Genomic DNA, 24,777 nt, shown 5'->3' with positions numbered 1-24,777 from the left:
ACTCTCGAGGAAGAGGTCATCATCCTGCCCACACCTCTGGGGTGGCCAAGTAACTATTACCCACTATAGGAATAATGACCTATTAACGCTGTAGTAAATCTTGTCACAGGTCTTCTCGCTGGTATACAAAGTGGCAAGCTGTAGCACAAATGCAGTCTTGCAACCACGGGGACAATTCCATATCCTGCTGGCCATTATCGAATTTGTTGAAGCCCAGACTGTAAGAATATCCATTCACCGCCTACCTGGTGGATGGACGGAGCCTCATGACGCCATATTACGTTTACGTAACGATTTGTTTTAGGATCCTTGTCTGTGATTTTCTCAGTTCCGGCATCGGCGACTTCATTTTACTCTACAAATATCAAAACTGTCGAACTTAGGCACTAAATAATACTTGCTAAAATTAGGTAGGGTTATAAAATATACACTTGCCAACTTTCACCTTTATCCGACGCTTTGATGAAAAGTTGTTGCCGAAAAACCGTGTTTCATCGGCCCTGAATCCCTTAGTAGTGACCACGGAAGTATCCTATGTACGAAGTGATAGCATTTTTACATTTTTTTTATCAATGTATCTGTTTATTCATTGAATGGATATAATCAATCTTATGCATTAAAATTTATTACTAATTATCTATAATCAAAACCACTTTGTTGTCATTTCAATATGTATATTAATTTTAAATCATGATTGTTCCTTTTCCTTTCATCAGATGTGTTCAATCTTTTCTGTGGAAGATTCCACTGCAATTCTGCTGGAACGTTTGCTCTTGTCTATAACAATACCAGTTCAGATAAAAACGTCATTATTAAAAATAATACTACTTACAACATTGTCTTTATCGAATGCACAGAACTGTCCCCATTTTTCCATAACTTTTACCGCTCCCTTTTTTGTTCTGCGGACGCACCTTAACCATTCTTGTTACTTTCTCAATATCTTTATATAATCTGCTTACCGTTTCTTCAGTTACTCTCAGCAATGGATTCTAGTTATTAATTATATTCCATAACGCTAAACCAAATGTTTTTTTTATCAAGTTTTCTCTTAATTCCAATGTTATTGTCCGCAATACTTTTTTTCTTGCACACCTGATTTATTTTCTTTCTTTGCTTGTTCTTTCTATTTTTTTTTTTTTTTTGTAGTGAAGGACTATTCAGATGATTAAGGAGGGAATGTGTATTTCTATCAGCTGAATGAGACTTGAAAAAAAAGTTTAATTTAGACCACTGAGCTGATTAACAGCTCTCCTAGGGCTGGCCCGAAGGATTAGACTTATTTTACGTGGCTAAGAACCAATTGGTTACCTAGCAACGGGACCTATAGTTTATTGTGGAATCCGAACCACATTATACCGAGAAATGAATTTCTATCACAAGAAATAAATTCCTCTAATTCTTCATTGGCCGGCCGGAGAATCGAATGCGGGCCTAGGAGAGTGCTAGCCGAGTACGATATCGACCCATCCAATGAGGAACTATGAGACTTGAAGAAAATTGTAATTAGAAATGTGTAATCTTCACGAGTTGTTATTGTCGTTGTTGTTGTTTTTTACGTTTAACTTGACTTCCGCGTCTCTGTCTGTCTGTCTGTCTGTCAAATCTTGTAACTCAATTTCTGACCTGTTCCCTTCATCCGGTGGACTTGAAATTTTGCATGTTACTCAGTCCCGGTGGCAATACAATCTTACATGATCAGTCGGTCAGCAGTGACCTCTAGTGACCCTACAGTGACCTCTCCCAGTATCTCAGGATTTGTATGAAACTCTTCGGATTTTTCACAACTTCTTTGACTTGGTAAATACCTCTTCGGATTTTTCAAACCTTCTTTGGCTCGACAGGATATCAATTTCGCTAGCTACAATCATAAATATGTTACAATTTCTGTTAAAACTAAAAAGTATATAATAAAAAAAAATTTTGAATAATTATTTTTAAACACGCTTTTATTACAATGAACTAAAAAATGAAAAATAAATCTTTTGAGACACACCAGGATTTAATCAAAATCATTATCCTGGTGCTCACAAACACAGGAGAGAGAGAGAGAGAGAGAGAGAGAGAGAGAGAGAGAGAGAGAGAGAGAGAGAGAGAGAGAGAGAGAGAGAGAGACTTCATGAGTTGTTATTGTCGTTGTTTTTTAGTAAAAATCATTATCCTGTGCTAACAAACACACACACACACACAGTATCATTTTATAACCTAGATATGAAATCCGCACAAATATTTTAAAGGCATTCAAAGAGTAGCTGCTAATTCCCGTTCGAGAAAAGTCCCACTCTATATTTTCAAACTTGTTAGCTAGCAAGGGATCGGATATTATGAGATTAGATAAAAAGAAAAATAATAAACTACGAGTTTTGTTTTTTACTTTTACGTTTATGAATTACCTGAACGTCAGGTATACCGTTTTTTTTTAAGGCCACAATCGGTAATCCGTTCAGGATAAGCAGATAGCTCACATAGACCTAAAGGTGCGTGTCTATAATTCGATTGGAAAAATAATTTTTTTACATGGCTTGTATTGTTTTAGCAATGAATAGTCCAGTGGAACTATGTCACTTATATAAAACCGTGCTAATTAGTTGGGGAATGCGGATAATTTGCATTTAATTAGGTTTTGTTAATTTACACGGAAATATGCTGCTGCATGTAAAACAAGCATTTTACATTTAGAAATAAATTTAGCCGAATTATGTAAATCACACAATTTATATAATAATGCGGGGAATTCTCTGAATGATATGAGAAAAATACAAATATTTTGGAAATGCCTCTTTTCCCATAAGAAGCTCATTTCGTACTACCATTATATGTCTTTGTGTGCGGACGAAGTGTGTTGCATTGCCTTTGTGACTGGAAAACTACAGAATCGACTGGCAGATATTCTTAATCAGAGACAGACCAAGTCATTTGTGGCAGTCTCCACTGCATCTGTAAGTTATTTCTGAACTATGGGTTTGCCTTCAATCATTGCCTTCGATTTTGCTCCTATGCCCTCAATTTATCTTCACCTTTCGCATCCAACTGTATATAAAGATAATAAGGAAAATAAGCAGCTTTTCTGTCGACTTTATCATCCTGTATTGCCTGAGCATTTTTTGCTGAATCACTGCTCCTAATGATGGCTAAGTGTAAGTTGAGGAAGGGTGTCAGTTTCTGGTCGTTTTGAAGGAAGTGCCAATTAGCTATCTTTTGTCAACAGACCCTTGAACTCAGGTGAGGACCAACGGAACGGAAGTCCTGAGACAGAGTAGATTTTTACCTTTTCCTTTATCTATATCTATTTCTTTTGAGGAGATCTTATTCTGAGAGAATGAAAGAACTTTTCAGTGAAAAATGTGTTTTAGGTAGGTTGCTGTAGAAGGGAAAGCAAAGCATATAAAATGTAAAGTAAATTGGCCTTTGAGAAAATCAATGATAAATGACTACTGTATAAAAACGAAAACCTATAGAAAAATAATCAGTGAATTTTTTAAGCGTGTTCAGTTAAAACGTACTTTGATCTTTGGTTAAAACGGAGCATTGAGCTAATGTTAATCGATACTGTATGAAACAATAGAGAGAGAGAGAGAGAGAGAGAGAGAGAGAGAGAGAGAGAGAGAGAGAGAGAGAGCAGTGTAATTGGTTATGACATGCATTTCCCGTGACGTATTAGGCGGTAATGACATAACAAAAGGGCGCCATTGATTGGTCCTTTTCCGCCACCATCCGTCTAATCAGATGGGGGTTCTTCTCTTATTATTTGTTTATCTCTTCTTCGCCCTCTTTCGATCGGGATTGATGAAGACGCTAATTGAATGGAATTTCCTGCTGGATGCTAAAAGAAAAGTCTGTCACATCTTATTATTTTAGAATGATCGAAACTGAAGGCTGAAATACACACACACACACACACACACACACACACACACACACACACACACACACACATATATATATATATATATATACATATACATATATTTATATATATGTATATAATACATACACATAAACACATATACATTATATATATGTATATATTATATATACACACATAAACACACAATATATATATATATATATATATATATATATATATATATATATATATATATATATATATATATATATATATATATATATATATATATATATATATATATATATATATATATATATATATATATATATATATATATAATGATAGAAACCTGGCAGACTTAGAGTATGAAAATTATCCTGTTTAAATGAGGTAAACACCACATGATTTGCAAAACTTGCTTAACAGAGATGGGACTCAAAACAAGCCTTACAAAAACAAAAGTTCTGAGTGGGAAATATGCATAAAGGAATGTAACACAGCTGGAGAAAGGATTAATAAGGATGAATATTTCAAATATATGGGAACAATGATATGCAGTATAGATTCTCTTGTGCTGCAACTTAGCAGAAGGCTAAAATAGGTAAATTAATCGCTGGGCTGGTTGAATGAGATTTGGAAATTAAATTAGCTAAGAAGGCATGCGAAAGTAACATTATACACAAGTCCTGTACACTCTATATCGCTGTACGTACATGAAACATGGAATGACACCAAAACTATATCCATGATTTTGTTGATTAAAAAATAAAGCTTTAAAAAGAATGTTAGAGTTAGAAATGACACCATAAATAAAATTACGAACTCCCCATGTGTGCATTAGATACTGATGAAAGGGCTATGGAGATGGAGATCGCCTGAACACGTCCTTAGCTGTGACAACAGTATGCGATGATGTTAGATGGGTTCCTGTGGACACAAGAATAGTTGGAAGACAGCCTACTTGGCTGAGAACGACGAGAAGGGAGGCTGGGGATAAGGGAAGATTTGTGGAAGATAAAACACAATAAAGACATGACTGGCGTTGAAGGCGATGATGACACGAACACAAACGCACACACACATCTATATATGTATCGTATGATTAGAATATCGTCTACCATAATTTTTGGGGTAAAAAAAAAATGCTCTGATTTGAAAACCAATTAAAAACAAGGTGTTCCAATCACTGTTTACAGCAGCAGAGGGTAACTGGATTTTTAAGAAACGAGTCCAAATCGTTTATTCCTCGCCCTGTTAGGTGATCGAACTCGGGTCTTCTCGGTCGTGAGCGGCAAGCACCGCTACTTACGTTACGAAGCCAGAGAGAGAGAGAAAGAGTGAATCATTTGTTGCTCAATATCACAATAGGTAGTTTCAGCCACAGGTTGATAAACAATTTCCTGGATATTAGTTCAGCGTTCAGCTGAGATGAAAGCTAATTAGCTCACCCTAATCAACGCTTTAAAAGTGGACTGAGTCGGGCTCAGAATATAAATTTGCGTGGAAGGTCATCTTTAGCTGGGGTCACTGGGATATATTTAGCTCTCGTGACGCTTCGACGAGCTTCCTAATCGCTTAAGACATATTCATCCATGGGTAGTTAGAAGTCTGTTTCGCTGACTACGACAACGAAGGACATTTCAGTCTTGTATATATTCTGTGAGGCAGACTGCTAGAGATCCATTATTATTATTACTATTATTATTATTATTATTATTATTATTATTATTATTATTATTATTATTATTATTATTATCCTAATGTACATTTATTCACGTGAAACGAGCAGAAAATATAAGAACGGTCGATCAACCTTCCACAGAGTTTGAGTAGAGCTCTGTTATAAGAAAAAATAAAAAGAAAGAAAGAAGAAGAGCAGAAAAGAGCTGACTCCAAGAATGTGCTCGAGCGCAGCTTCTGTACGTAAAGAACTTGAGCCCGATATTATGGAAGAACTGAAAACACTGGTAATATGGTCACGATAGTGTGACACCTTGAGCTGATCAAATATAGTCAAATGGGGGCAAAATTTCTCCACTCAGTAGAGCAAAACTTTATTGAAAAGAGGGGATATTGATAACACCCAGCTGAGACACATGAATGAAATTAGCCCGTCAGACTTCTGTATGAGTTTATGAGTATTTATGGGGTAACCTTATTATGCTAATGTATGAGAGATGTTCTCGCATTAACTTACTGAATTATGGAAAACATTTGTGTATTTAACCTTCCGTAAAAATGCGTGACCTTTCTAAACAACAGATAATAATAATAATAATAATAATAATAATAATAATAATAATAATAATAATAATAATAATAATAATAATAATAATAATAATAATAATGCCCAAATGGAAAGAACCCGGGTCCCGATGAAATCCATGGATATTGGCTTAAAAACTTCCAGGCCCTACACCCACGCATAACAGAACAACTCCAGCATTGTATCACAAACCACCATGCGCCCAAGTGGATGTCCACAGGGAGAACATCCTCAGTACAGAAAGACAAGAACAAGGCTATACAACTATCTAGAGGATACAAACACCATCCCCACCAACAGAAAGGAAGTGTAGGGGCACAAAAGACCAGCTCCTGATAGCGAAAATGGTAACGAAGAATATTAAGAGAAGGAGAACCAACTTAAGTACTGCATGGATTGACTGCGAGAAAGCCTTCGACATGATACCGCACACGTGGCTAATAGAATGCCTGAAAATATATGGGGCAGAGGAAAACACCATCAGCTTCCTAAAAAATACAATGCGTAACTGGAATACAGTACTTACAAGCTCTGGGATAAGGCTAGCAGAGGTTAACATCAGGAGACGAATCTTTCAAGGCGACTCACTGTCCCCACTACTCTTTGTAGTAGCAATGATTCCCATGACAGCGGTACTGCAGAAGTTGGATGCTGGGTACCAACTCAAGAAAGGCGACAACAGAATTAACTATCAGATATTCTTGGAAGATATGAAGCTGTATGGTAAGAGCATCAAGGAAACAGGTACCCTAATCCAGACTGTAAGGATTGTATCTGGTGTTTGGAATAGAAAAATGCGCCTTGGTCAACATACAAAAAGGCAAAGTAACGAGGACTGGAGGGATAAAGCTACCCGACGGGAACAGCATCAAATACATAGATGAGACTAGATACAAATACCTGGGAATTATAGAAGGAGAGGATATAAAACACCAAGAGATGAAGGATATGATCAGGAAAGAATATATGCAGAGACTTAAGGCGATACTCAAGTAAAAACTCAACGCCGGAAACATGAAGAAAGCCATAAACACATGGGCAGTACCAGTAATCAGATACAGAGCGGGAGTAGTGGAGTGGACGAAGGCTGAACTCCGCAGCATAGACCAGAAAACTAGGAAACAAATGACAATACACAAAGTACTACACCCAAGAGCAAATACAGACTATACATAACACGAAAGGGAGGAGGGAGAGGTCTACTAAGCATAGAGGACTGCGTCGACATCGAGAGCAGAGCACTGGGGCAATACCTGAAAACAAGTGAAGACGAGTGGCTAAGGAGTGCATGGGAAGAAGCACTGATAAAAGTAGACGAAGACCCAGAATTATACAGAGACAGGAGAATGAAAAACAGAACAGAGGAATGGCACAGCAAACCAACGCACGGACAGTACATGAGATAGACTAAAGGCCTGGCCAGCAACGAAACATGGCAATGGCTACAGAAGGGAGAACTCAAGAAGGAAACAGAAGGAATGCTAACAGCGGCACGAGATCAGGCCCTAGGAACCAGATATGTCCAAAGAACAATAGATGGAAATAACATCTTTCCCATATGCAGGAAATGCAATATGAAAGACGAGACCATAAACCACATAGCAAGCGAATGTCAGGCGCTTGCACATAACCAGTACAAAAAGAGCCATGATTCAACAGCAACAGCCCTGCACTGGAGCCTGTGCAAGAAACACCAGCTAACTTGCAGTAATAAGTGGTACGAACAACAAACTGAGGGAGTGATAGAAAACGATCAGGCAAAGATCCTCTGGGACTATGGTATCAGAACAGATAGGTCGATACGTGCCAACAGACCAGACTTGACTCTGATTGACAAAATCAAGAACAAAGTATCACTCATTGATATGGCAGTACCATGTGACATCAGAGTAGAAGAGAAAGAAAGAGAAAAAATTGATAAGTATCAAGACTTGAAAATAGAAATAAGAAGGATATGGGATATGCCAGTGGAAATTGTACCCATAATCATAGGAACACTAGGCACGATCCCATGATCCCTGAAAAGGAACCTGGAAAAACTAGATGCCGAAATAGCTCAAGGACTCATGCAGAAGAGGATGCTATTAGAAACAGCGCACATAGTGAGAAAAGCGATGGACTCCTAAGGAGCCAAGATGCAATCCGGAACCCTACACTATAAATACCACCCAGTCGAATAGGATGACTGAGATAGAAAAAAAATAATAATAATAATACAGAAACTGTCGCTTTTAAAACTTCGTTGTCCACGGAATATAACGAGGAAACGAAGAATAAGGATTTCCCCCGTCTATTTCCTGAAAAGATTACTAAACATTATTTTTTCAGTGCGTCGCATTTCCAAGAAAGCGTTAAAAAAGCTCGTCCACCTCTTGAGGGAATTTCGAAAAGCAACTCTGTGATACAAAAGTCTTCATGGGAAGGGTAATGAATGAAATAGTTTTCGTGGTATATTCTGTTATAATTTTCTCTAGAGTACTGTTTGCCCTTTATATGTCTGAATAAAAAGAAAATATTCATTTTCTTTTCAATAATGTGAAAAGTAATTTGTAGTCACCAAAAAGCAAATGGGTTTGCTATTTCATTTTCTTTTTTTGTGTACCTGTTTCTCTGTTAGCAACATCTATTTTGCGTCTTATCTACATATTTCATTTATTTGATTCTACTTAGGGCCTTCTCTTTTCTGCTACCTCCATTTCAAATGCTCCTTCTTAATCTAGTTGTAGAAAATCATCTCTCTCTCTCTCCCTTTCATACACAAAAACACGCACATACACGCACTTAACATTCAAACACAATCATGAACCAATACTCTGGAAGCCCTAGTTTCGAAAACGTTGGTTACATGGTCACCACCTAACGTTAGGCAACTAAAAGTGGCCATTAAGACGGCCTAACATCCCAAAATAGAGAGGCATATACATGTAAATGCACCAGAGAGTAAAGTGAAATATAACTAAATGATGGTAAATCTAAGAGAAATGACTGAGATTATCTGGAGATTTATGACGTTATCAGTATTTACGATTTATCAGTGTAACTCACTAGTGGGACGTATTGGAGAAATTTGTACGCTTTCAGTATTCTTTAATCACGAGACTATTTCTCGTATTTGACCTTTTAGACATGTACCAGTTTATAAATTTACGTTTGTTGTCAGTTATTGTACGAGTGTATCCTGCCTAGCATTAGACCCAACAACGAGAGACATGAGAGATGAGAATAACGGATTCCTTTGTCATAAGTCTATCTCATGTCCTTGGCTTGAGGGAATCACAGAAACGTGTCTCTAAAGCCTTCATGGAGAGGTAAAGTATGAAATATGTTTGTATATTTGTGTATTTCTCTTACTTATTGTCTCTCAAACTTTGTTTGCTCTCGTTTTTATGGTAAGCTAATAGTCTAAATAACTTTTCCACATGGTATATATAAAGGTTAAAATCACCGGCCATTAAAAGAGAGAACAAGTTTCATCCCTCGAGCGCTTGAATACGTATATAAGATGCTTGAGTTACAAGCACTCTACATTATGGACCACGTTCAGGCAGATTTTTTCTTGCAGAAAATAATGTTGAGCGATCTTTTCATGAAACAGAAGAGAGAAATCTTTACTTCAATTTGTTCAAGTGTCTCTTATTCGATGGGTAACACAACTTTTAAAGTTTTTTTATGTCCAAAATGACAGTAAATTTTTTGGAAGCTAGTGATCTAAAATTAGGGTGAGGGGATACGTGAAACTAATGTCAAGAAAGAAAGAAAGACAAAGAAAGAAAGAAAGAAAGAAAGAAAGAAAGAAAGAAAGAAAAGACATAGCTTTATCGCAGTAATTAGCGATGAGGTTTTTAGTTTTCTGTAAAAGAAAACTATTAAAATGGCTTTGCCTGTCAATCAGCACTTTTTCTGTCCTCCCTTAGATCTTAAAAACTACTGAGGCTAGAGAAACTGTTATGTTGATCATCCACCTTCCAATCATCGAACATATCAAATTGCAGCCCCATAGCCTCAGTAGTTTTTATGTTTATTTAAGGTTAAGGTTAGTCCTGGATCGTGCGTCTGGCACCGCCGAGGCCAATTCCGGAGGCGTCACCGACGCACCTTCATTTGACCACATCTGGGGAGCAACTGAACGCTGCCCAGTCGTAGCTAAGAGTTTCATACTGCAGCACATCGAGAGGCTCGTAATGTCAATCGAAGACAGTTACAGCAAGATCGTAACACTGCGGCTCGTCGAGAGGCTCGTCTAGATCCTCAAAGGTGCTTTTTTTTAATTTCGATTTGGTCAGCCTAGGAACACAGGCCACCACTGGGCCGTGGCTGAAGTTTCATGGGCCGCGGCTGAGAGTTTCATACAGCATTATAAGCTGTACAGAAAACTCGATTGCGCCGAAGAAACTTCGGCGCATTTTTTACTTGTTTATATGAAGGCCGACGGAGAGATCTTAATTAAGGGGTAATACTAATGGAGATTTTATCCCTACAGAGCGAAATATTTGCTTCCTAAAAAAGGGAATGTTATAGGAATGAATGTAATGTTCTCTCTCCCTCTCTCTGTGCGAAAATTTTCTGGGAAATATATATATATTATATATATATATATATATATATATATATATATATATATATATATATATATATATATATATATATATATGAACAGACAGACATACACCCACACCCACACACACACACACACACATATATATATATATATATATATATATATATATATATATATATATATATATATATATATATATATATATATATATATATGAAACTTACAAACGCTGTCCAGCAATATCTGGATCATTTCCTGTCCTAACACCCTGGAAACAGACACCGAGAAAAGATGCAAATGAGAGAAATGCAGAAAAAATCTTTGAAAAAAAAGTAAGAAGAATAGTTTGCAGTTAGCTTTGATTTATCTGAACTTTAGGTTCTCATCCACAGTCTCATAGTGAAAACAGATGTTTCGAAGCCAATGCGCTGTGATTTAATACCGTCCGAATTCCTTAACGCGACTGTTGCAGTTCAAACATTCCAGCTTCATTTTAGGGAATTTAATTGCCGGAAATGACTCGATTTTTTTTCTCATCCACGCGGTTAATTAAAGCAGTTGGATTAATGCCATTTCTATTTAGCATTAGCAACACAAAAATTACTCTTTTCAATGATCAATGTTCTAATTTTAGGAACTTCGTCGATACCAAAAAAATAAATTTTTATATTTTTCCTTTTATTTACTTATTTTATTTTTGCTTATCAGACCCCCATATTTAAGGAAATGACCTTTGATATGTTAGATATTATCAAGCATAACTGTTTTAATAGTTTATAAAGAGTATCTCTCACCAGAAGCGGAACAAACCAAGGGTTAAATTATGTCGTTTGGTCGTTCAATCCCTTCTTATTTATGGGACTGTTATTCTGGCAAAGGTTGCTAGGCGAGACCATTGCTCACTGCAAGAATGTAAGTACCGCTACCAACACCCCTACTACTAATAACAATTACACAAGAGCAACAGCACTAAATAATAATAATAATAATAATAATAATAATAATAATAATAATAATAATAAATTCGACTCGTCCTCCATCAGCAGTTGGTGTGGGAGAAACGATGTTAGAAAAAGGACTCAGTAAGCATAGAAAAAAGGCTGAGGACTCTGGCTAGTACTCGCAGTTTGCCTAATTTTATCTCTTACACGACTTATATAATCTGGAATTCATTCATTCCTTCCGGGGCAAAAGATTATTTAAACGACGTTATTACTTCATGTTTTCTTGCTGTCTGATTTAATGTCTGTTGTATTGAAGAGGGTTGCAGAAATGTTGAAGGCTGAAAATACATAAATAACAAAAAAATCAGCATAAATGGTAAAGGAAAATGCCAAAGGATGAGGACAAATTTTTTCCAAAATTAAATGGCTAGCGACTGGCATAGGTCAACAAAGATTACCTAATGTCCGGACAAATGAAATCTAGAAAACGGAAAGAAAACGAATTCTACAAGAAAACGAGGGATGAATATCTATGTGAATGACGAATTCACAACGTTGGCTCAAAATATGGCACGTACTTTATGGTGACTGTAAATCAGGCAATGCCACACAGTACAACAGTTCTTAACACAACGACCAAGTAATACGTAAAAACACACACACACACACAGAAGCTGCCTCACAGCACTGCCTGAATGAGCTAACAATTTAATTGTGAATCAAATCGTTGACAATCTGATTCACAAGTTGTAGAAATATAGCAATAACTTATTCAAAACCAAACAAGTTCAGCGTAAAGAGAAAAGTACTTTCATTTGAGAATTTATCAGATAACAACAAAATTAATGGCAATAACTAAACGTTAACAGCGCTCTTATTATTAACACGTTTTTATGGATAAATAACTAAACTATAACTCATTCTAGAAAAAACCGGACTTCTTTGGACTGCAACCCAACAAAGACGGATCACATAAATAACAACCTAACAACGGCACCAATGTCATAACAACAACTTATCAACAGCAACAAAACACTATCAAGTTGTACTTTTGATAATTCGTTTCATGGAGCGATTAAGTCCAATGTATGTGGATTTTATTTATTTTTCTGCTAACCTGAGTGTCTTACCTACCAACATTTATTTTTTTCGTGTTACTGAGCCTGTTCGTTTACGTATTTATCTACCTATCTCTTAAGTCTGTTTATCTATTGCTTTGTATATCCTGTTTAAGTCATATCCTACTACTATTATGATAGCACTTATATATATATATATATATATATATATATATATATATATATATATATATATATATATATATATATATATATGTGTGTGTGTGTGTGTGTGTGTGTGTGTGTGTATACACAAATATGAATTATTTAGATTCCGTTAAAACAGATGATCTGAAGTAATGATTCTACTTTAAAACAAGCATAAGCCCGAATATCAGCAGGTTGGTGTCCTGAGCAAAAATACTTGACATAAAAGGCGTCCTGCTGCCAGGCGAGACAAGTTTTCCTTTTGTTAAGCGTATTATGATCTGAGGTTCGCTACGACTTCCGTTTCTCGCCCTCGTGCGGTCTCAGGTTACATTTAGTCGCGGTCTTTTCGTTTGTTTTGGTTCGTTCGCTTCACGGTTTAACCGTTAAGTGTCTTTGCTGACACAAGCAAGAGAAAATACTTGCTGTTGTGAAAAGTATCCGTTACATGGAATATAAAACATGATGCATGTTGAGAGAAATAATTGTTTGAGTGACTTGTAAAAGCAAAAATATTCTCACTGACTTCTGAAGACCGATATGGCATCAAAATTCGTTAGCATTAAGGCAGCATGTATTTGTACTCCAAAAAAAAAAAAAAAAAAAAATCCGTTTTATGAAGAGCGAAGTCAGATAGTTTGTGATGACACTGCATCTCCAAACTTTCATCAAAGATATAATTTTTATCGCTCGACACATACTTGTAGAAGAAGGTAGAGAGAGAGAGAGAGAGAGAGAGAGAGAGAGAGAGAGAGAGAGAGAGAGAGAGAGAGAGAGAGAGAGAGAGAATGCGAATTTGCCTCGTGACGGACTATAGTTTATCGACCATCCCTTCTCGTACCGTTTGTATGTAACGATACATATGCAATGGTGGAGTGCCCAAGGGGGTTGTGAGTCGCGCAGTGGAACAACCCCTAACGCAATACGCTAATTTCCTCACGGCTAGCTGTATCAGAGCTTGAAATCGGGAAAATTTGTTGGCGTTAGTGCTAAGACCTGCCAAAATTTGAGTTTTGCATGCTGTTTTGAGACGGAATCTATAATTTCTTCTTCTTCTTCTTCTTATTATTATTATTATAAACCTATTCATATGGAAGAAGACCAAAGGGGGTATTGACTTGAGTTCAAGCTTCCAAAGAATATGGTGTTCATTAGGAAGAAGTAAGAGGAGGTAGAGGGAAATACAGAAAGAAGAGATCCCACTCACTTATTAAAAAAGAAAAATATATATTAATAAAATAACAAATAGATAAAAATGTATTGAAATGCAAGGATAATAGCATTAGGATAGTAATGCATTGCACCTTCGCTTGAACTTCTGAAGTTCCAACTGCAAGACATCCTCTGAGAGGCTGTTCCACAGTCCAACGATGTGAGGAATAAAGGACCTCTGGAACTGAGAAGTTCGACAGCGAGGCACATTTACTGCATACTGGTACTGCTGTTCAGCGAATCTGGTTGCTCTCGGCAGGAAAAAGGGATCAGGGATCAATTGTGAATGTGAAAGATCTCTGTTACAATACAACTTATGAAAATGACAAACAAGAATACGAATACATCCTTCGATGGTCCAGGTCATAACTACTACTGCTAGGAAACAGAAACATACCACCACGAACCATTCTATCTAAAAGAGATAAATCTCTGGTAGAAGGAAACATCCACACTGGGGAGCAGTATTCTAGTAAAGGAAGCACAAATGACCTAAAACAGGTTGCACTGATTTTATCACTATTATAAATATATGAGGCCTTACGAGCAATACCTAACTTTCGTGCGTCATTTGCTGAAAACTTTCATTAGATGTTCCTAAAAAGTTAGATGTGAGTCAAAAGTTACACAGAGAATAGTTAAATCTTCAGACTCATTGAGCAAAGTTCCATCCACCTGAAGGGGGTGGGTGGGGTGGGGAATCAGTACGAGATCTGCTAATCAATAGTGTTTTCGTTTTACTGGGGTTCAGCCTCATATCCAACCGACTAGTCGGTTAGGTATGTCCTGACTGAGGCTAAGGGCACCTTCATTTCTCAAAAGTAGAGACTTTACTGCACCCACAAGTGTTGACTCATCGGCATACTGAACAATTTTGTTTTCCAGACCAACAACCATGTCACTTGTAAACACTAAAATTAACAGTGGACCAAGAACACTGCCCTGTGGAACTCCAGACACACCAGGTCTTGGTTCACTAAAGACCCCGTCCACAGTAACTCGCTGCTGCCTACCTCTAAGGAAATCTTGAAGTAATCCTAAAACATATCTACCCACTCCAAGATTCCGAAGTTTATAAATAAGTGCCTTGTGATTTACTAAGTCGAAAGCAGCACTAAAATCTATCTGAATTACTCTGCACTCAAAGCCCTCAACAAGGCTCTCTTGCAAATGGCATGTCAAGTCTACAAGAGCATCGCAGGTACCTAACTGCTTCCTATATGCATACTGACTATCAGCTAACAATCCTTTAGATTTAACATACTTACAGTATATAGTGGCTTAAAATAAGTTGTTCAGCAACTTTGGAGAACACAAGTAGAATAGAGATTGGCCTGTAATTACTGCACTCTGCAGATATGCCACGCTATGGAACAGGCACTGTACTACTAAGCTTGCGCTCATTCGCAAAGATACTACGTCGACATAAAAATCTATAGAATCTACTAAACTAGAGAGACAACACGCTAGAAACATTCTAAAAAACAAAGGGAAGGAACCATCAGAGTCTTCTCCAACCCAGCTATCAACATCAGTTAATGTGAAATAGTAAAAACAACTTGTAAACACAAACACACACACTTATATATTCACTTAGAAAGGATAATTCGAATGAAATGCTGTCAGTTGGGTCACTGCTGAGTCGGGAAGTTGGGGAAAACACGCTGGTATGCAAGGCAGTTAGCCTGCCCAGGTAAAGCCTTAGGTATAGTGTTACTTAGGTTCCAACTTCTTTTATGACTTGTGTGGCCTGGTTGGCAGCGGTCTTGTCTTTCAATTGAAAGGCCTGGGTTCGATCCTGATGTGAATCAGAAATTTATTTCTGTTCTACACATGATTGTGTGTTTATTATTTCAAATATATATATATATATATATATATATATATATATATATATATATATATATATATATATATATATATATATATATTATATTTTATGTTTGAACTCACATGTACATGATACGTTGGAATTCAAAATACCGCAAGGAAAACGCTAAACATCTTCAAGAGGACTGGTCCATAGTAATGGAAATTCACAGTGCATGTGTCAAGGTGAACCCACTGTAGCGTATACAGATAATGTTATTATATATATATATATATATATATATATATATATATATATATATATATATGTGTATGTAATACATACATATATATATATATATATATATATATATGTATGTATATATATATATATATATATATATATATATATATAAAATTTCAATAATATATGTGCACCAAAAATAACAGAAAATGCAATTCAGGGTAGAAGATTGAAAAAAGGAAGTTGATTTGTTAACATTATCCTTACTGAATTATCTAGGTTACAGAGATAATGGAGGTTACAACTGCATAACGGACATAATAATCAGCATAAGCGATAAAGGCAAATACCAAGAGGGTAAGGAAAATTCAGTATCAAGGTTAGTGATTGGCTGAGGTTAAAAACGGGGTGGGGGGGGTGAGAGAGGATGGAGTTTAAACGTAGAAATATCTAGGTGCATAAAACAACCACATACAATGTAAAAGAGAACTTAATTTTCAGCTAAAATATAAAGCAAATGCCAAACAGTTTTAAAGAACAAAAATTTACTTTTTAACTTTTTATTTTCACCGAAAGGCGTAGCACTGGCTGTTTTTGGCTAATATCAACTCGTTACTTCGACTTTTAGTTTTGTTATTGAGCTTTTATTTAAATAATGCGATTAATTACAATTATTTACCTTTAAAAAAACATCCAAATCAATATCCTAGTATTTAAACTATCTTTTACACAAACTAATCAAAGTTAAATATCACCAAGCATTAACGGATAATCTGGATATGAATGCATCGCGGTCGGGTGTGAAAAATAGAGCTGTTCCCTTAATTTTATATAGTAAAATCAGCATTATCAATACCATTACTCGACAGAACCATACGTGAAAAAAAACAAAAACAAGAAGAGAAGGCAAGTAACATGCTGATGAAAGTAACAAATATAATATATATAGTAGTAAATACGAATATGTTACCAAACAACTCCTTTCTAAATCAAATTAATGGGCTAATGTAGGACATTTGACTGACGTTAGAAGACGCCTGGCGTAGGAAGGACAATGCCAACAAACTCATGATATAAGGAAGATAACGGACATAGCTTGCGTCTATGGACCGGAATGGGAATGTGTGTATCTGTCAGCCGCTGCAAAGGTAATAGACATCTGTTCGTCTTGGATCAATATATATATATATATATATATATATGTGTGTGTGTGTGTGTGTGTGTGTGTGTGTGTGTGTGTGTGGTGTGCATTTACGCATGCATTTAACTGAGTACACGGACCACTAAGAAGAGAAACACCGGAGTGAAAGATCTTTCTGTTATGCTATAAGAAAAACTAGGGTCAAAGGAGTATAAAACTACTGAATGCACACAAAGATCAATGAGCTTGAGATAGTCTTCAGATGCGGAACAGGTGTCCTGAATTAACCAGGGCCTGGATTAACTAAAGAGAATCCAAGGACGCTGACCAAAATTAAAGCTGATCTTTAACTTCTCTTTTAAATCTCCTTCAAACATCTTGGCAAAATGGGGTCACCGGTATATACACCTGGCCTTTGATTAATGCTGTTTTCATTTGTTGGTTATATTAACTGCATCTTGTTATTGTACTGCCGTGTGACCACTTAATTCCCAGTGATTTTTTTGTTTAAATGTGTAAAAAGTGCATTATTCTATTGGCCAATTGTATCTAAATATGTATTTTTCATTTTCCCCATACCATATGGTCATAGAAGATATATAGAAGATATATATATATATATATATATATATATATATATATATATATATATATATATATATATATATATATGTATATATATATAAATATAAATATAAATATATATATATATATATATATATATATATATATATATATATATATATATATATGTATATATATATAAATATAAATATAAATATATATATATATATATATATATATATATGTAACTTCTATGGCAATGGGGAGAATGAAAAATACATATTTAGCTGCAACTGGCCAATAGAATAATGCACTTTTTACACATTTAGAAAAAATTCACACACACATATATATAATATAAATATATATAATTTTCACAATGTCTTTCATGCTAATGCAGGGTTATTCTAGACTAACTACAGCACTGTCACATTCTTTCTTTAACTACTGAATCAATGATAAATCTAGGGAGCTGAAAAACTACAATACTAGCGGTACAAAATTACTGTTTGAAAGTGCACTTATCTCCACACCGTGGCTATCGTCCCTATTTTCTATTAAACATTAAGTTATTCAGAATTAAGAGCCTTTCACTTTGTTTCATCCTACTCTGTTCCTCCCGAAACTCCAAATTCACAGACCTTTCACAAGCCTATGGTCTGTTGCACTACCAAGGAGACCATTACCACCTTAAAACACCGACCCTCTCTTTCGCTTATGCCGCTCTTTACACGTATGCTGTCGTTTTCTGCATCACTTACCCAGTCAACCCTTTTAACTCCCCTTTTGTTATATAACCAGTTCATCTGGAAAATTTTTTCTCATTCACATTCATCAGCAAAGTTTCATTCCCATATAGGTGAATGGGTTAGACAACCACTTTCAGGTCTTTTGTAGGGATCCTGATTCCTTCCTTAGTTTACCAGTGTATGATTTTTCTTTCCTGTCATCCTACCTTCATGTATTACTCCCGATTATTACTTTTATTTTCCCTCCCTCTAAAGTAAAATAATTTTTTTCATCTTCCTTGTTTTCGTATACCCTTATTTTACTTTTGCTTCAGTGTTTTTTTAGTTTTCTGTACTTACATATCCTTTCCAATTATTTCAACGTCTCTGCTGCAGCTTGCCTATCTATAGCCAAGTAACACCGCATTACCAGCAATTTTCAAATATTCTTCGTTTATACACAACGCCTTTCCATATCGTATGAACTTGCTGCTATGACCTGTTTTCCTTTCTCTGACTTATCTCATTGCTCCATTCACGAAAATACTGAGCATCCACTGATAGAAAACACTCACCACTGTCTGAGACCCACTTTTACATCAAACCAGGCACTCTTCGATCTACTTGTTCTAACGCAATTTTTTCCTTTCATCACAAAATCAGTAAATCGTTCTTACAAAGTATTTGATACACCTTACATTCCTCACATTGCTTCCAGATCAATTCATTCACACACTTTTTTCTAGACCCTTACCTAGCAATATTTCCTTTCAATCTTAAACTTCTCGCCCAGGAGTTTATGCCCATAACTCCTTGTGTTTTAAGGAGAAACACTTTTTTAAGTGTCTGTGTACGTACAAATAATACGCAAAGGAATATGTAGTACATTTTACAAAATTATTGCATGTTTTCATTAGAGCATTTGGCAGTTTCGTTTCATACAGGTAGTACGGCATATACCGAATAAATAATTTCTCCAAAAGTATTGTGAGGAAATTTTTATGCAGGAACAAATTCAGCTGAATATTTTTTAAACATTCATTTTTTACTTAAAGAAGTCTCATATGCATATTTCAGAATGATGCAGTATATATGATGTAAACAATAACACACATATGCATGTATGCATACATACAAACATACATGCATGCATACATACATACATTCATACATATATTATATATGCACCCAATCGATAGGAAATTTCATTGTTTACCTTTTTCTACAAAGTCGAGAAGTCCTATGACTCCCATCTATTGGTAGCTTGATAGTGACCTCATCAAAAGGGCTACTGGTAATGCATCTGTCCCTACACACCTGCATTCTCTCTCTCTCTCTCTCTCTCTCTCTCTCTCTCTCTCTCTCTCTCTCTCTCTCTCTCTCTCTCTCTCTCTCTCTCGCTGGTCTACAGCGAAACAAGCTTTACCCAAAATAATTTATTTGACAATAATCTAACATAACTGGACTGCAATAAACAAGAGATGAAATAAAATGGAACACTAATGTTGACCAAAGATCAGTCATATTACAGTCCATCATATTTAACTAATTATTGTTCCTAAACCCTTTGCCCACAGTAGGTCAAAATAAGTCAAAGTCCAGTACACTCCCAATGAGTACATCTTTAACCTCTTTCTCAGCAAAACCTCTGAAGAGGTCAAATAAAACCCTTGTTAAACAAATTGCATAAAAATAAAGATATGGGAATTCTTTCCATGTTACTTATAAAGTATGCACAAAGTAATAAATGCTTGACACAAGTGAGACATATATAAATGAAAGAAACAACCTACAGTTTGGGAAATCTAAAACAGTTCCTACCCCCAAACAGCAATGTTCACAGAGTCTTAATCAACAGGTCTCGAACCACAGAGTCTTCACCAAAGACTTAATAATGCTCAGTACTGATCTTCGAAAGATCATTTGTGTGATAACTAATCCCTTCACACCCTGGGACTCCGCACATACAAACGCATTTACCGGAACCTGGACATTTCCGGCGAACGGACTCACGAAGTCTTGCGGCGAGGCTGGGAAGTTCCCACGTCTTGAGAATACCTGATGTATACATTTTTACTAATTAGGAATTACTCCAGACAACAGCTAATCATCCTCTCAAGGTTCTTCAGAGTGCCTTTAGCCACAGTTATTAATCACACATTTACTATGTATTGTAATTCATAAAATACTTGTGACCTATAAGTTTTTCATATATATATATATATATATATATATATATATATATATATATATATATATATATATATATATATATATATATACATATATATATAAATGTATGAATATAGACATGTATATATATGAATACATGTGTGTGAGTGTGTATGTTCATACATGAAATTATATTCTTGGCTTTATGCTTCTGTGAATAATGCATATAAAAGAGAGGGAGTTTTAATTTCCTAATCCCATGTATACTAAAGCTGATTACGAGTAACCAAATAACACCTGGTCATATCCTCTGATGAAAATCTGATCTAGTGAACAAAATCCATTTCTTTTGTTCCTCGAAATACCAATACGTTCACATTACACCGTAACGAACTGAAAAGACCAAATGAGTAGCAAGTTACCACTTCTAACAGATAAAGTCTCTTGTAATTTTATCCTTTATTCACTTTGATGCTTCCGTACTCTTTTGAATTATCGTTTGCGTTACGATGAAAAAGTTCGATTATACATATATATATATATATATATATATATATATATATATATATATATATATATATATATATATATATATATATATATATATATATATATATAATGATATCAGACCGTTTTGCCTAAGAAGCGTGACTCCCGAGCCGTGAAAATATATATTGATGTCTGCCACTTTCATACTTTAAATAATGAATTATGGATGAACCCATTATGCAGAAAACTTCCATAATATCAGACGCTTTATACACCTACCCTGCCAGCCCATATGTAGCGCTTCAAACTCCTCTTCTCACACTGTGCCATTCATCCTTACTTCACAACGACATTCTCGCCTCCCGGATGTCGAAGACCATCCTTTCCATAACCTCCTCCACGTTATCCTTCCGGCGTTCGTAAGGTCTCGCTCTTTTCTTCCATCCAGTTTCTCCTGAATTGTACCCTCTTTTCAGCATCCTATCATCCTCTATTCTTTCCACATAACCGAAACATCTCAACATGCTCTCATCCATCTTCTCATCCACAATAAACTATTTCATAAAAAAAGTTTCTCTCCCTCTGACCCTTCCTTATGCTACATAATACACAAACAGTTCTTTTCTACAACTTCAACCTTTATTCATTTATTTGCATTTCAAAATCAACACTTCAATCTAACCTAAGCATCCAATGCTTCCCCTCTACCCTTTGCACGCACCCGGCTACCTTCCTTGCTTCATCTATTCTGTGACCTACCTCTTCTACTGTCATATGCTTCCATTTTCCACTATTCATAAAAATAAAGTTTAATATTAAAAGTAAATACAGAACTGAATATAATTTTTCAATACAGTTTATCATATTAGAATTGATAAAACTATGTAACTGTGATTCTGTTTTCATGTTTAATAAAGAAAAATTGCTACCATATCAGAGGAAAAGTTAAATGATAACATAGCCACGGGGGTAGGGGAAGCCAGCCCAAATTAGTGCCGGTCCGAAGCCCGGATACATTGGAGGGGTTGTATATTGTTGAATATTGCTACATTAACTCTGGGACATATTTAGATGCAAGCTTAACTGTCGTGTTATTGTTAGTAACAACTACCCTTTAGGCCGATATTTCTAATCCGTTGGCTTTATTCTGTTGTAATGTATTGATGTTTGTTATCATTGTAAAGAATTTAATGTTTCTTATTCCAGTTCTGTAAATGCATGACGGTGTAGGACGTTGCGTGAGCAGATAAACATGAAAAAACCTGTTTCATTATCCAAATGCTTACAATGATTTTGCAAACGGAATCATTTTCATGAATAAAGCATGGTGACATTGGGCTATCAGGGTGTACTGGTGGTCATCACAGCTTTAAATGGAGCATGCGTTCGATACCAGCTGTTAATTGCAAAATTATTAGTACCTAAATGCTGCAAGTTTTTGCCCGAATTCTAAATGAACAGCACAGCTAAACTGAGACTCTGTACCAGGACCGGAAAGGTGAACCAAGGAAGATGGACTTTTTCTTCTTGAAGGTGCAAAAATCAAGCGGGAATTATATTATAGTAGTGGCTGAATGATCAGACTAGGGGTAAATTATCCCATACCAGAACACGATTATGTATAAGAAAAAGGTGTTACAAGAACAGTCAATCGGTTTATTACGCGAAAAACTTTTTGTATCCAGAAATGTTCGTGCTTTGGAAAAAGAAAATGCTGGAGCCGAATTTTTACATGTGCATGCTTTGCCAAGCAATTCCCCCTAATTTTTTAATCATGTAAAATCTTACTATAAATGTGATGCACATGTTGTGATAAAGGAATGATAAAACAGAAAGAATCTGGTGCTAAATCCAGAAGAATTTTGGGGTAAAAATACAAAACTTCACCTACAATGTAGGAAAGGTTACACATGCACAATTCAGCATAAAAGGGATCTAAGTGGAAAAGGGACGAGTTACAGAGGGATACATAATTAACTAAAAGAGACAATGCTTCATAAGTGTGTGTTTTTGTGTGTGTGAGACGTGGCTCACTGGTAGATCCCAGCTACCACCACTCAACTCATCTGTCAGTGAGTACCTGAGTCAGCTTGAGTCACGGAAATGTTAGTGTCTTAGTAAAGTCATCCCTAAAGAAATGCAAGATATGCAGAGAGCCCGAAATCTCTACCCTCTGGTGTCGTCACTTCTAGTGGGGAAAAGGTAAGGTGTGTGTGTGTGTGTGTGTGTGTATATATATATATATATATATATATATATATATATATATATATATATATATATATATATATATATATATATATATGTGTGTGTGTGTGTGTGTGTGTGTGTGTGTGTGTACATATATACTGTATGTTTATATTGTATATATATATATATATATATATATATATATATATATATATATATATATATATACACATATATACACACACATATATACACAAGCACACACACATATGTATATATATATATGTGTATGTATGTCTGCGCGCGTATACCTTGACCTGAGTTTTTAATTGTTTACCTATGCAATCCACGTATTCATATTGATATCAGAATTCTACATATGTTCAACAGCCAAACCAAAGTAACTCACATCAGAAACAACAGACGTAGAGTACTCTGGAAGGTCATAGTGCCAGCCTTTGTCACAGGGTATGACCTTAGCGTCGGGCGGAGGCCCCAGAATCCCTCCTCCGTCGAGGTACCTGCTGCTACTCGTGTATTGGCTGAAATTGTAGTCATACCTCTGGCAGCTGCTGTACTCCCCTGAGACGTCGTCGTACGGTATGCTGAAAAAATATAAGATAGAGTAAATTTTATTCATTCTGGTTTTAGCAAAAGAAGGGGGTCGTTTCGTCTAATGAAAAAATACATGTATTGAGCATGCGTACCCAGAGAAATAAGTGCGTGGCAAGATACATAAATTCACTGTATACAAAAATACATACATACATACATTCATATTATATATATATATATATATATATATATATATATATATATATATATATATATATATATATATATATATATATATATGGTGGCTACCAGTTCCATTCTTCATCAGAACTTCTTGCACAGAAAACAGACAACACAGACTACTCTTAGCTTCGTGATTTTCTGTATTTCTTGGAAACATTTTCCACAGAAAATCGAAATTCAAGCTCAAATATGCGATTAGTTAACTCATTCCAAGCAAGGATTCGAACTCAAGTCAGAGAGGAAGTTCACCGATATATATATATATATATATATATATATATATATATATATATATATATATATATATATATATATATATATATAGTTCCATTGATATAGCGACGTCTGCAATAACAACAACAACGCTACAATTGTTATCGTAGCTAATCTTAATTGACATAAATTAACAGAGAACTTTTATACTCCTCTTAATTGCTAAAACTTATAGTAATTGCTAAATTCTCTGCAAAAATCTTTCACATCAGTGCAACGTTCACTACTGAGGTGGAAGTCCACAAACGATGCCAACTTCTTCCATATTTCATGC

The 24,777-nt window shown here is 35.6% G+C and overlaps 1 protein-coding gene across 12 annotated transcripts in view; it reads right to left on the bottom strand.

Annotated features, from left to right (window-relative positions):
- Balat (Beta-alanine transporter) overlaps positions 1-24,777 on the bottom strand; it is a 299,782-nt gene that overhangs the window by 10,769 nt on the left and 264,236 nt on the right. For all 12 annotated transcript variants that reach the window (XM_067094756.1, XM_067094760.1, XM_067094766.1 and 9 more), the window contains one exon: positions 23,842-24,037. In XM_067094756.1, the coding sequence (XP_066950857.1) occupies positions 23,842-24,037 (196 nt within the window). The remainder of the gene's footprint in view (positions 1-23,841; positions 24,038-24,777) is intronic.

This window comes from Macrobrachium rosenbergii, chromosome 4 (assembly GCF_040412425.1).
Source record: "Macrobrachium rosenbergii isolate ZJJX-2024 chromosome 4, ASM4041242v1, whole genome shotgun sequence".
In the NCBI taxonomy this organism is placed as follows: Eukaryota; Metazoa; Arthropoda; class Malacostraca; order Decapoda; family Palaemonidae; genus Macrobrachium; species Macrobrachium rosenbergii.
The sequence above is the reverse complement of the archived record's forward strand: the minus strand, read 5'-3'. Positions and strand labels throughout refer to the sequence as shown.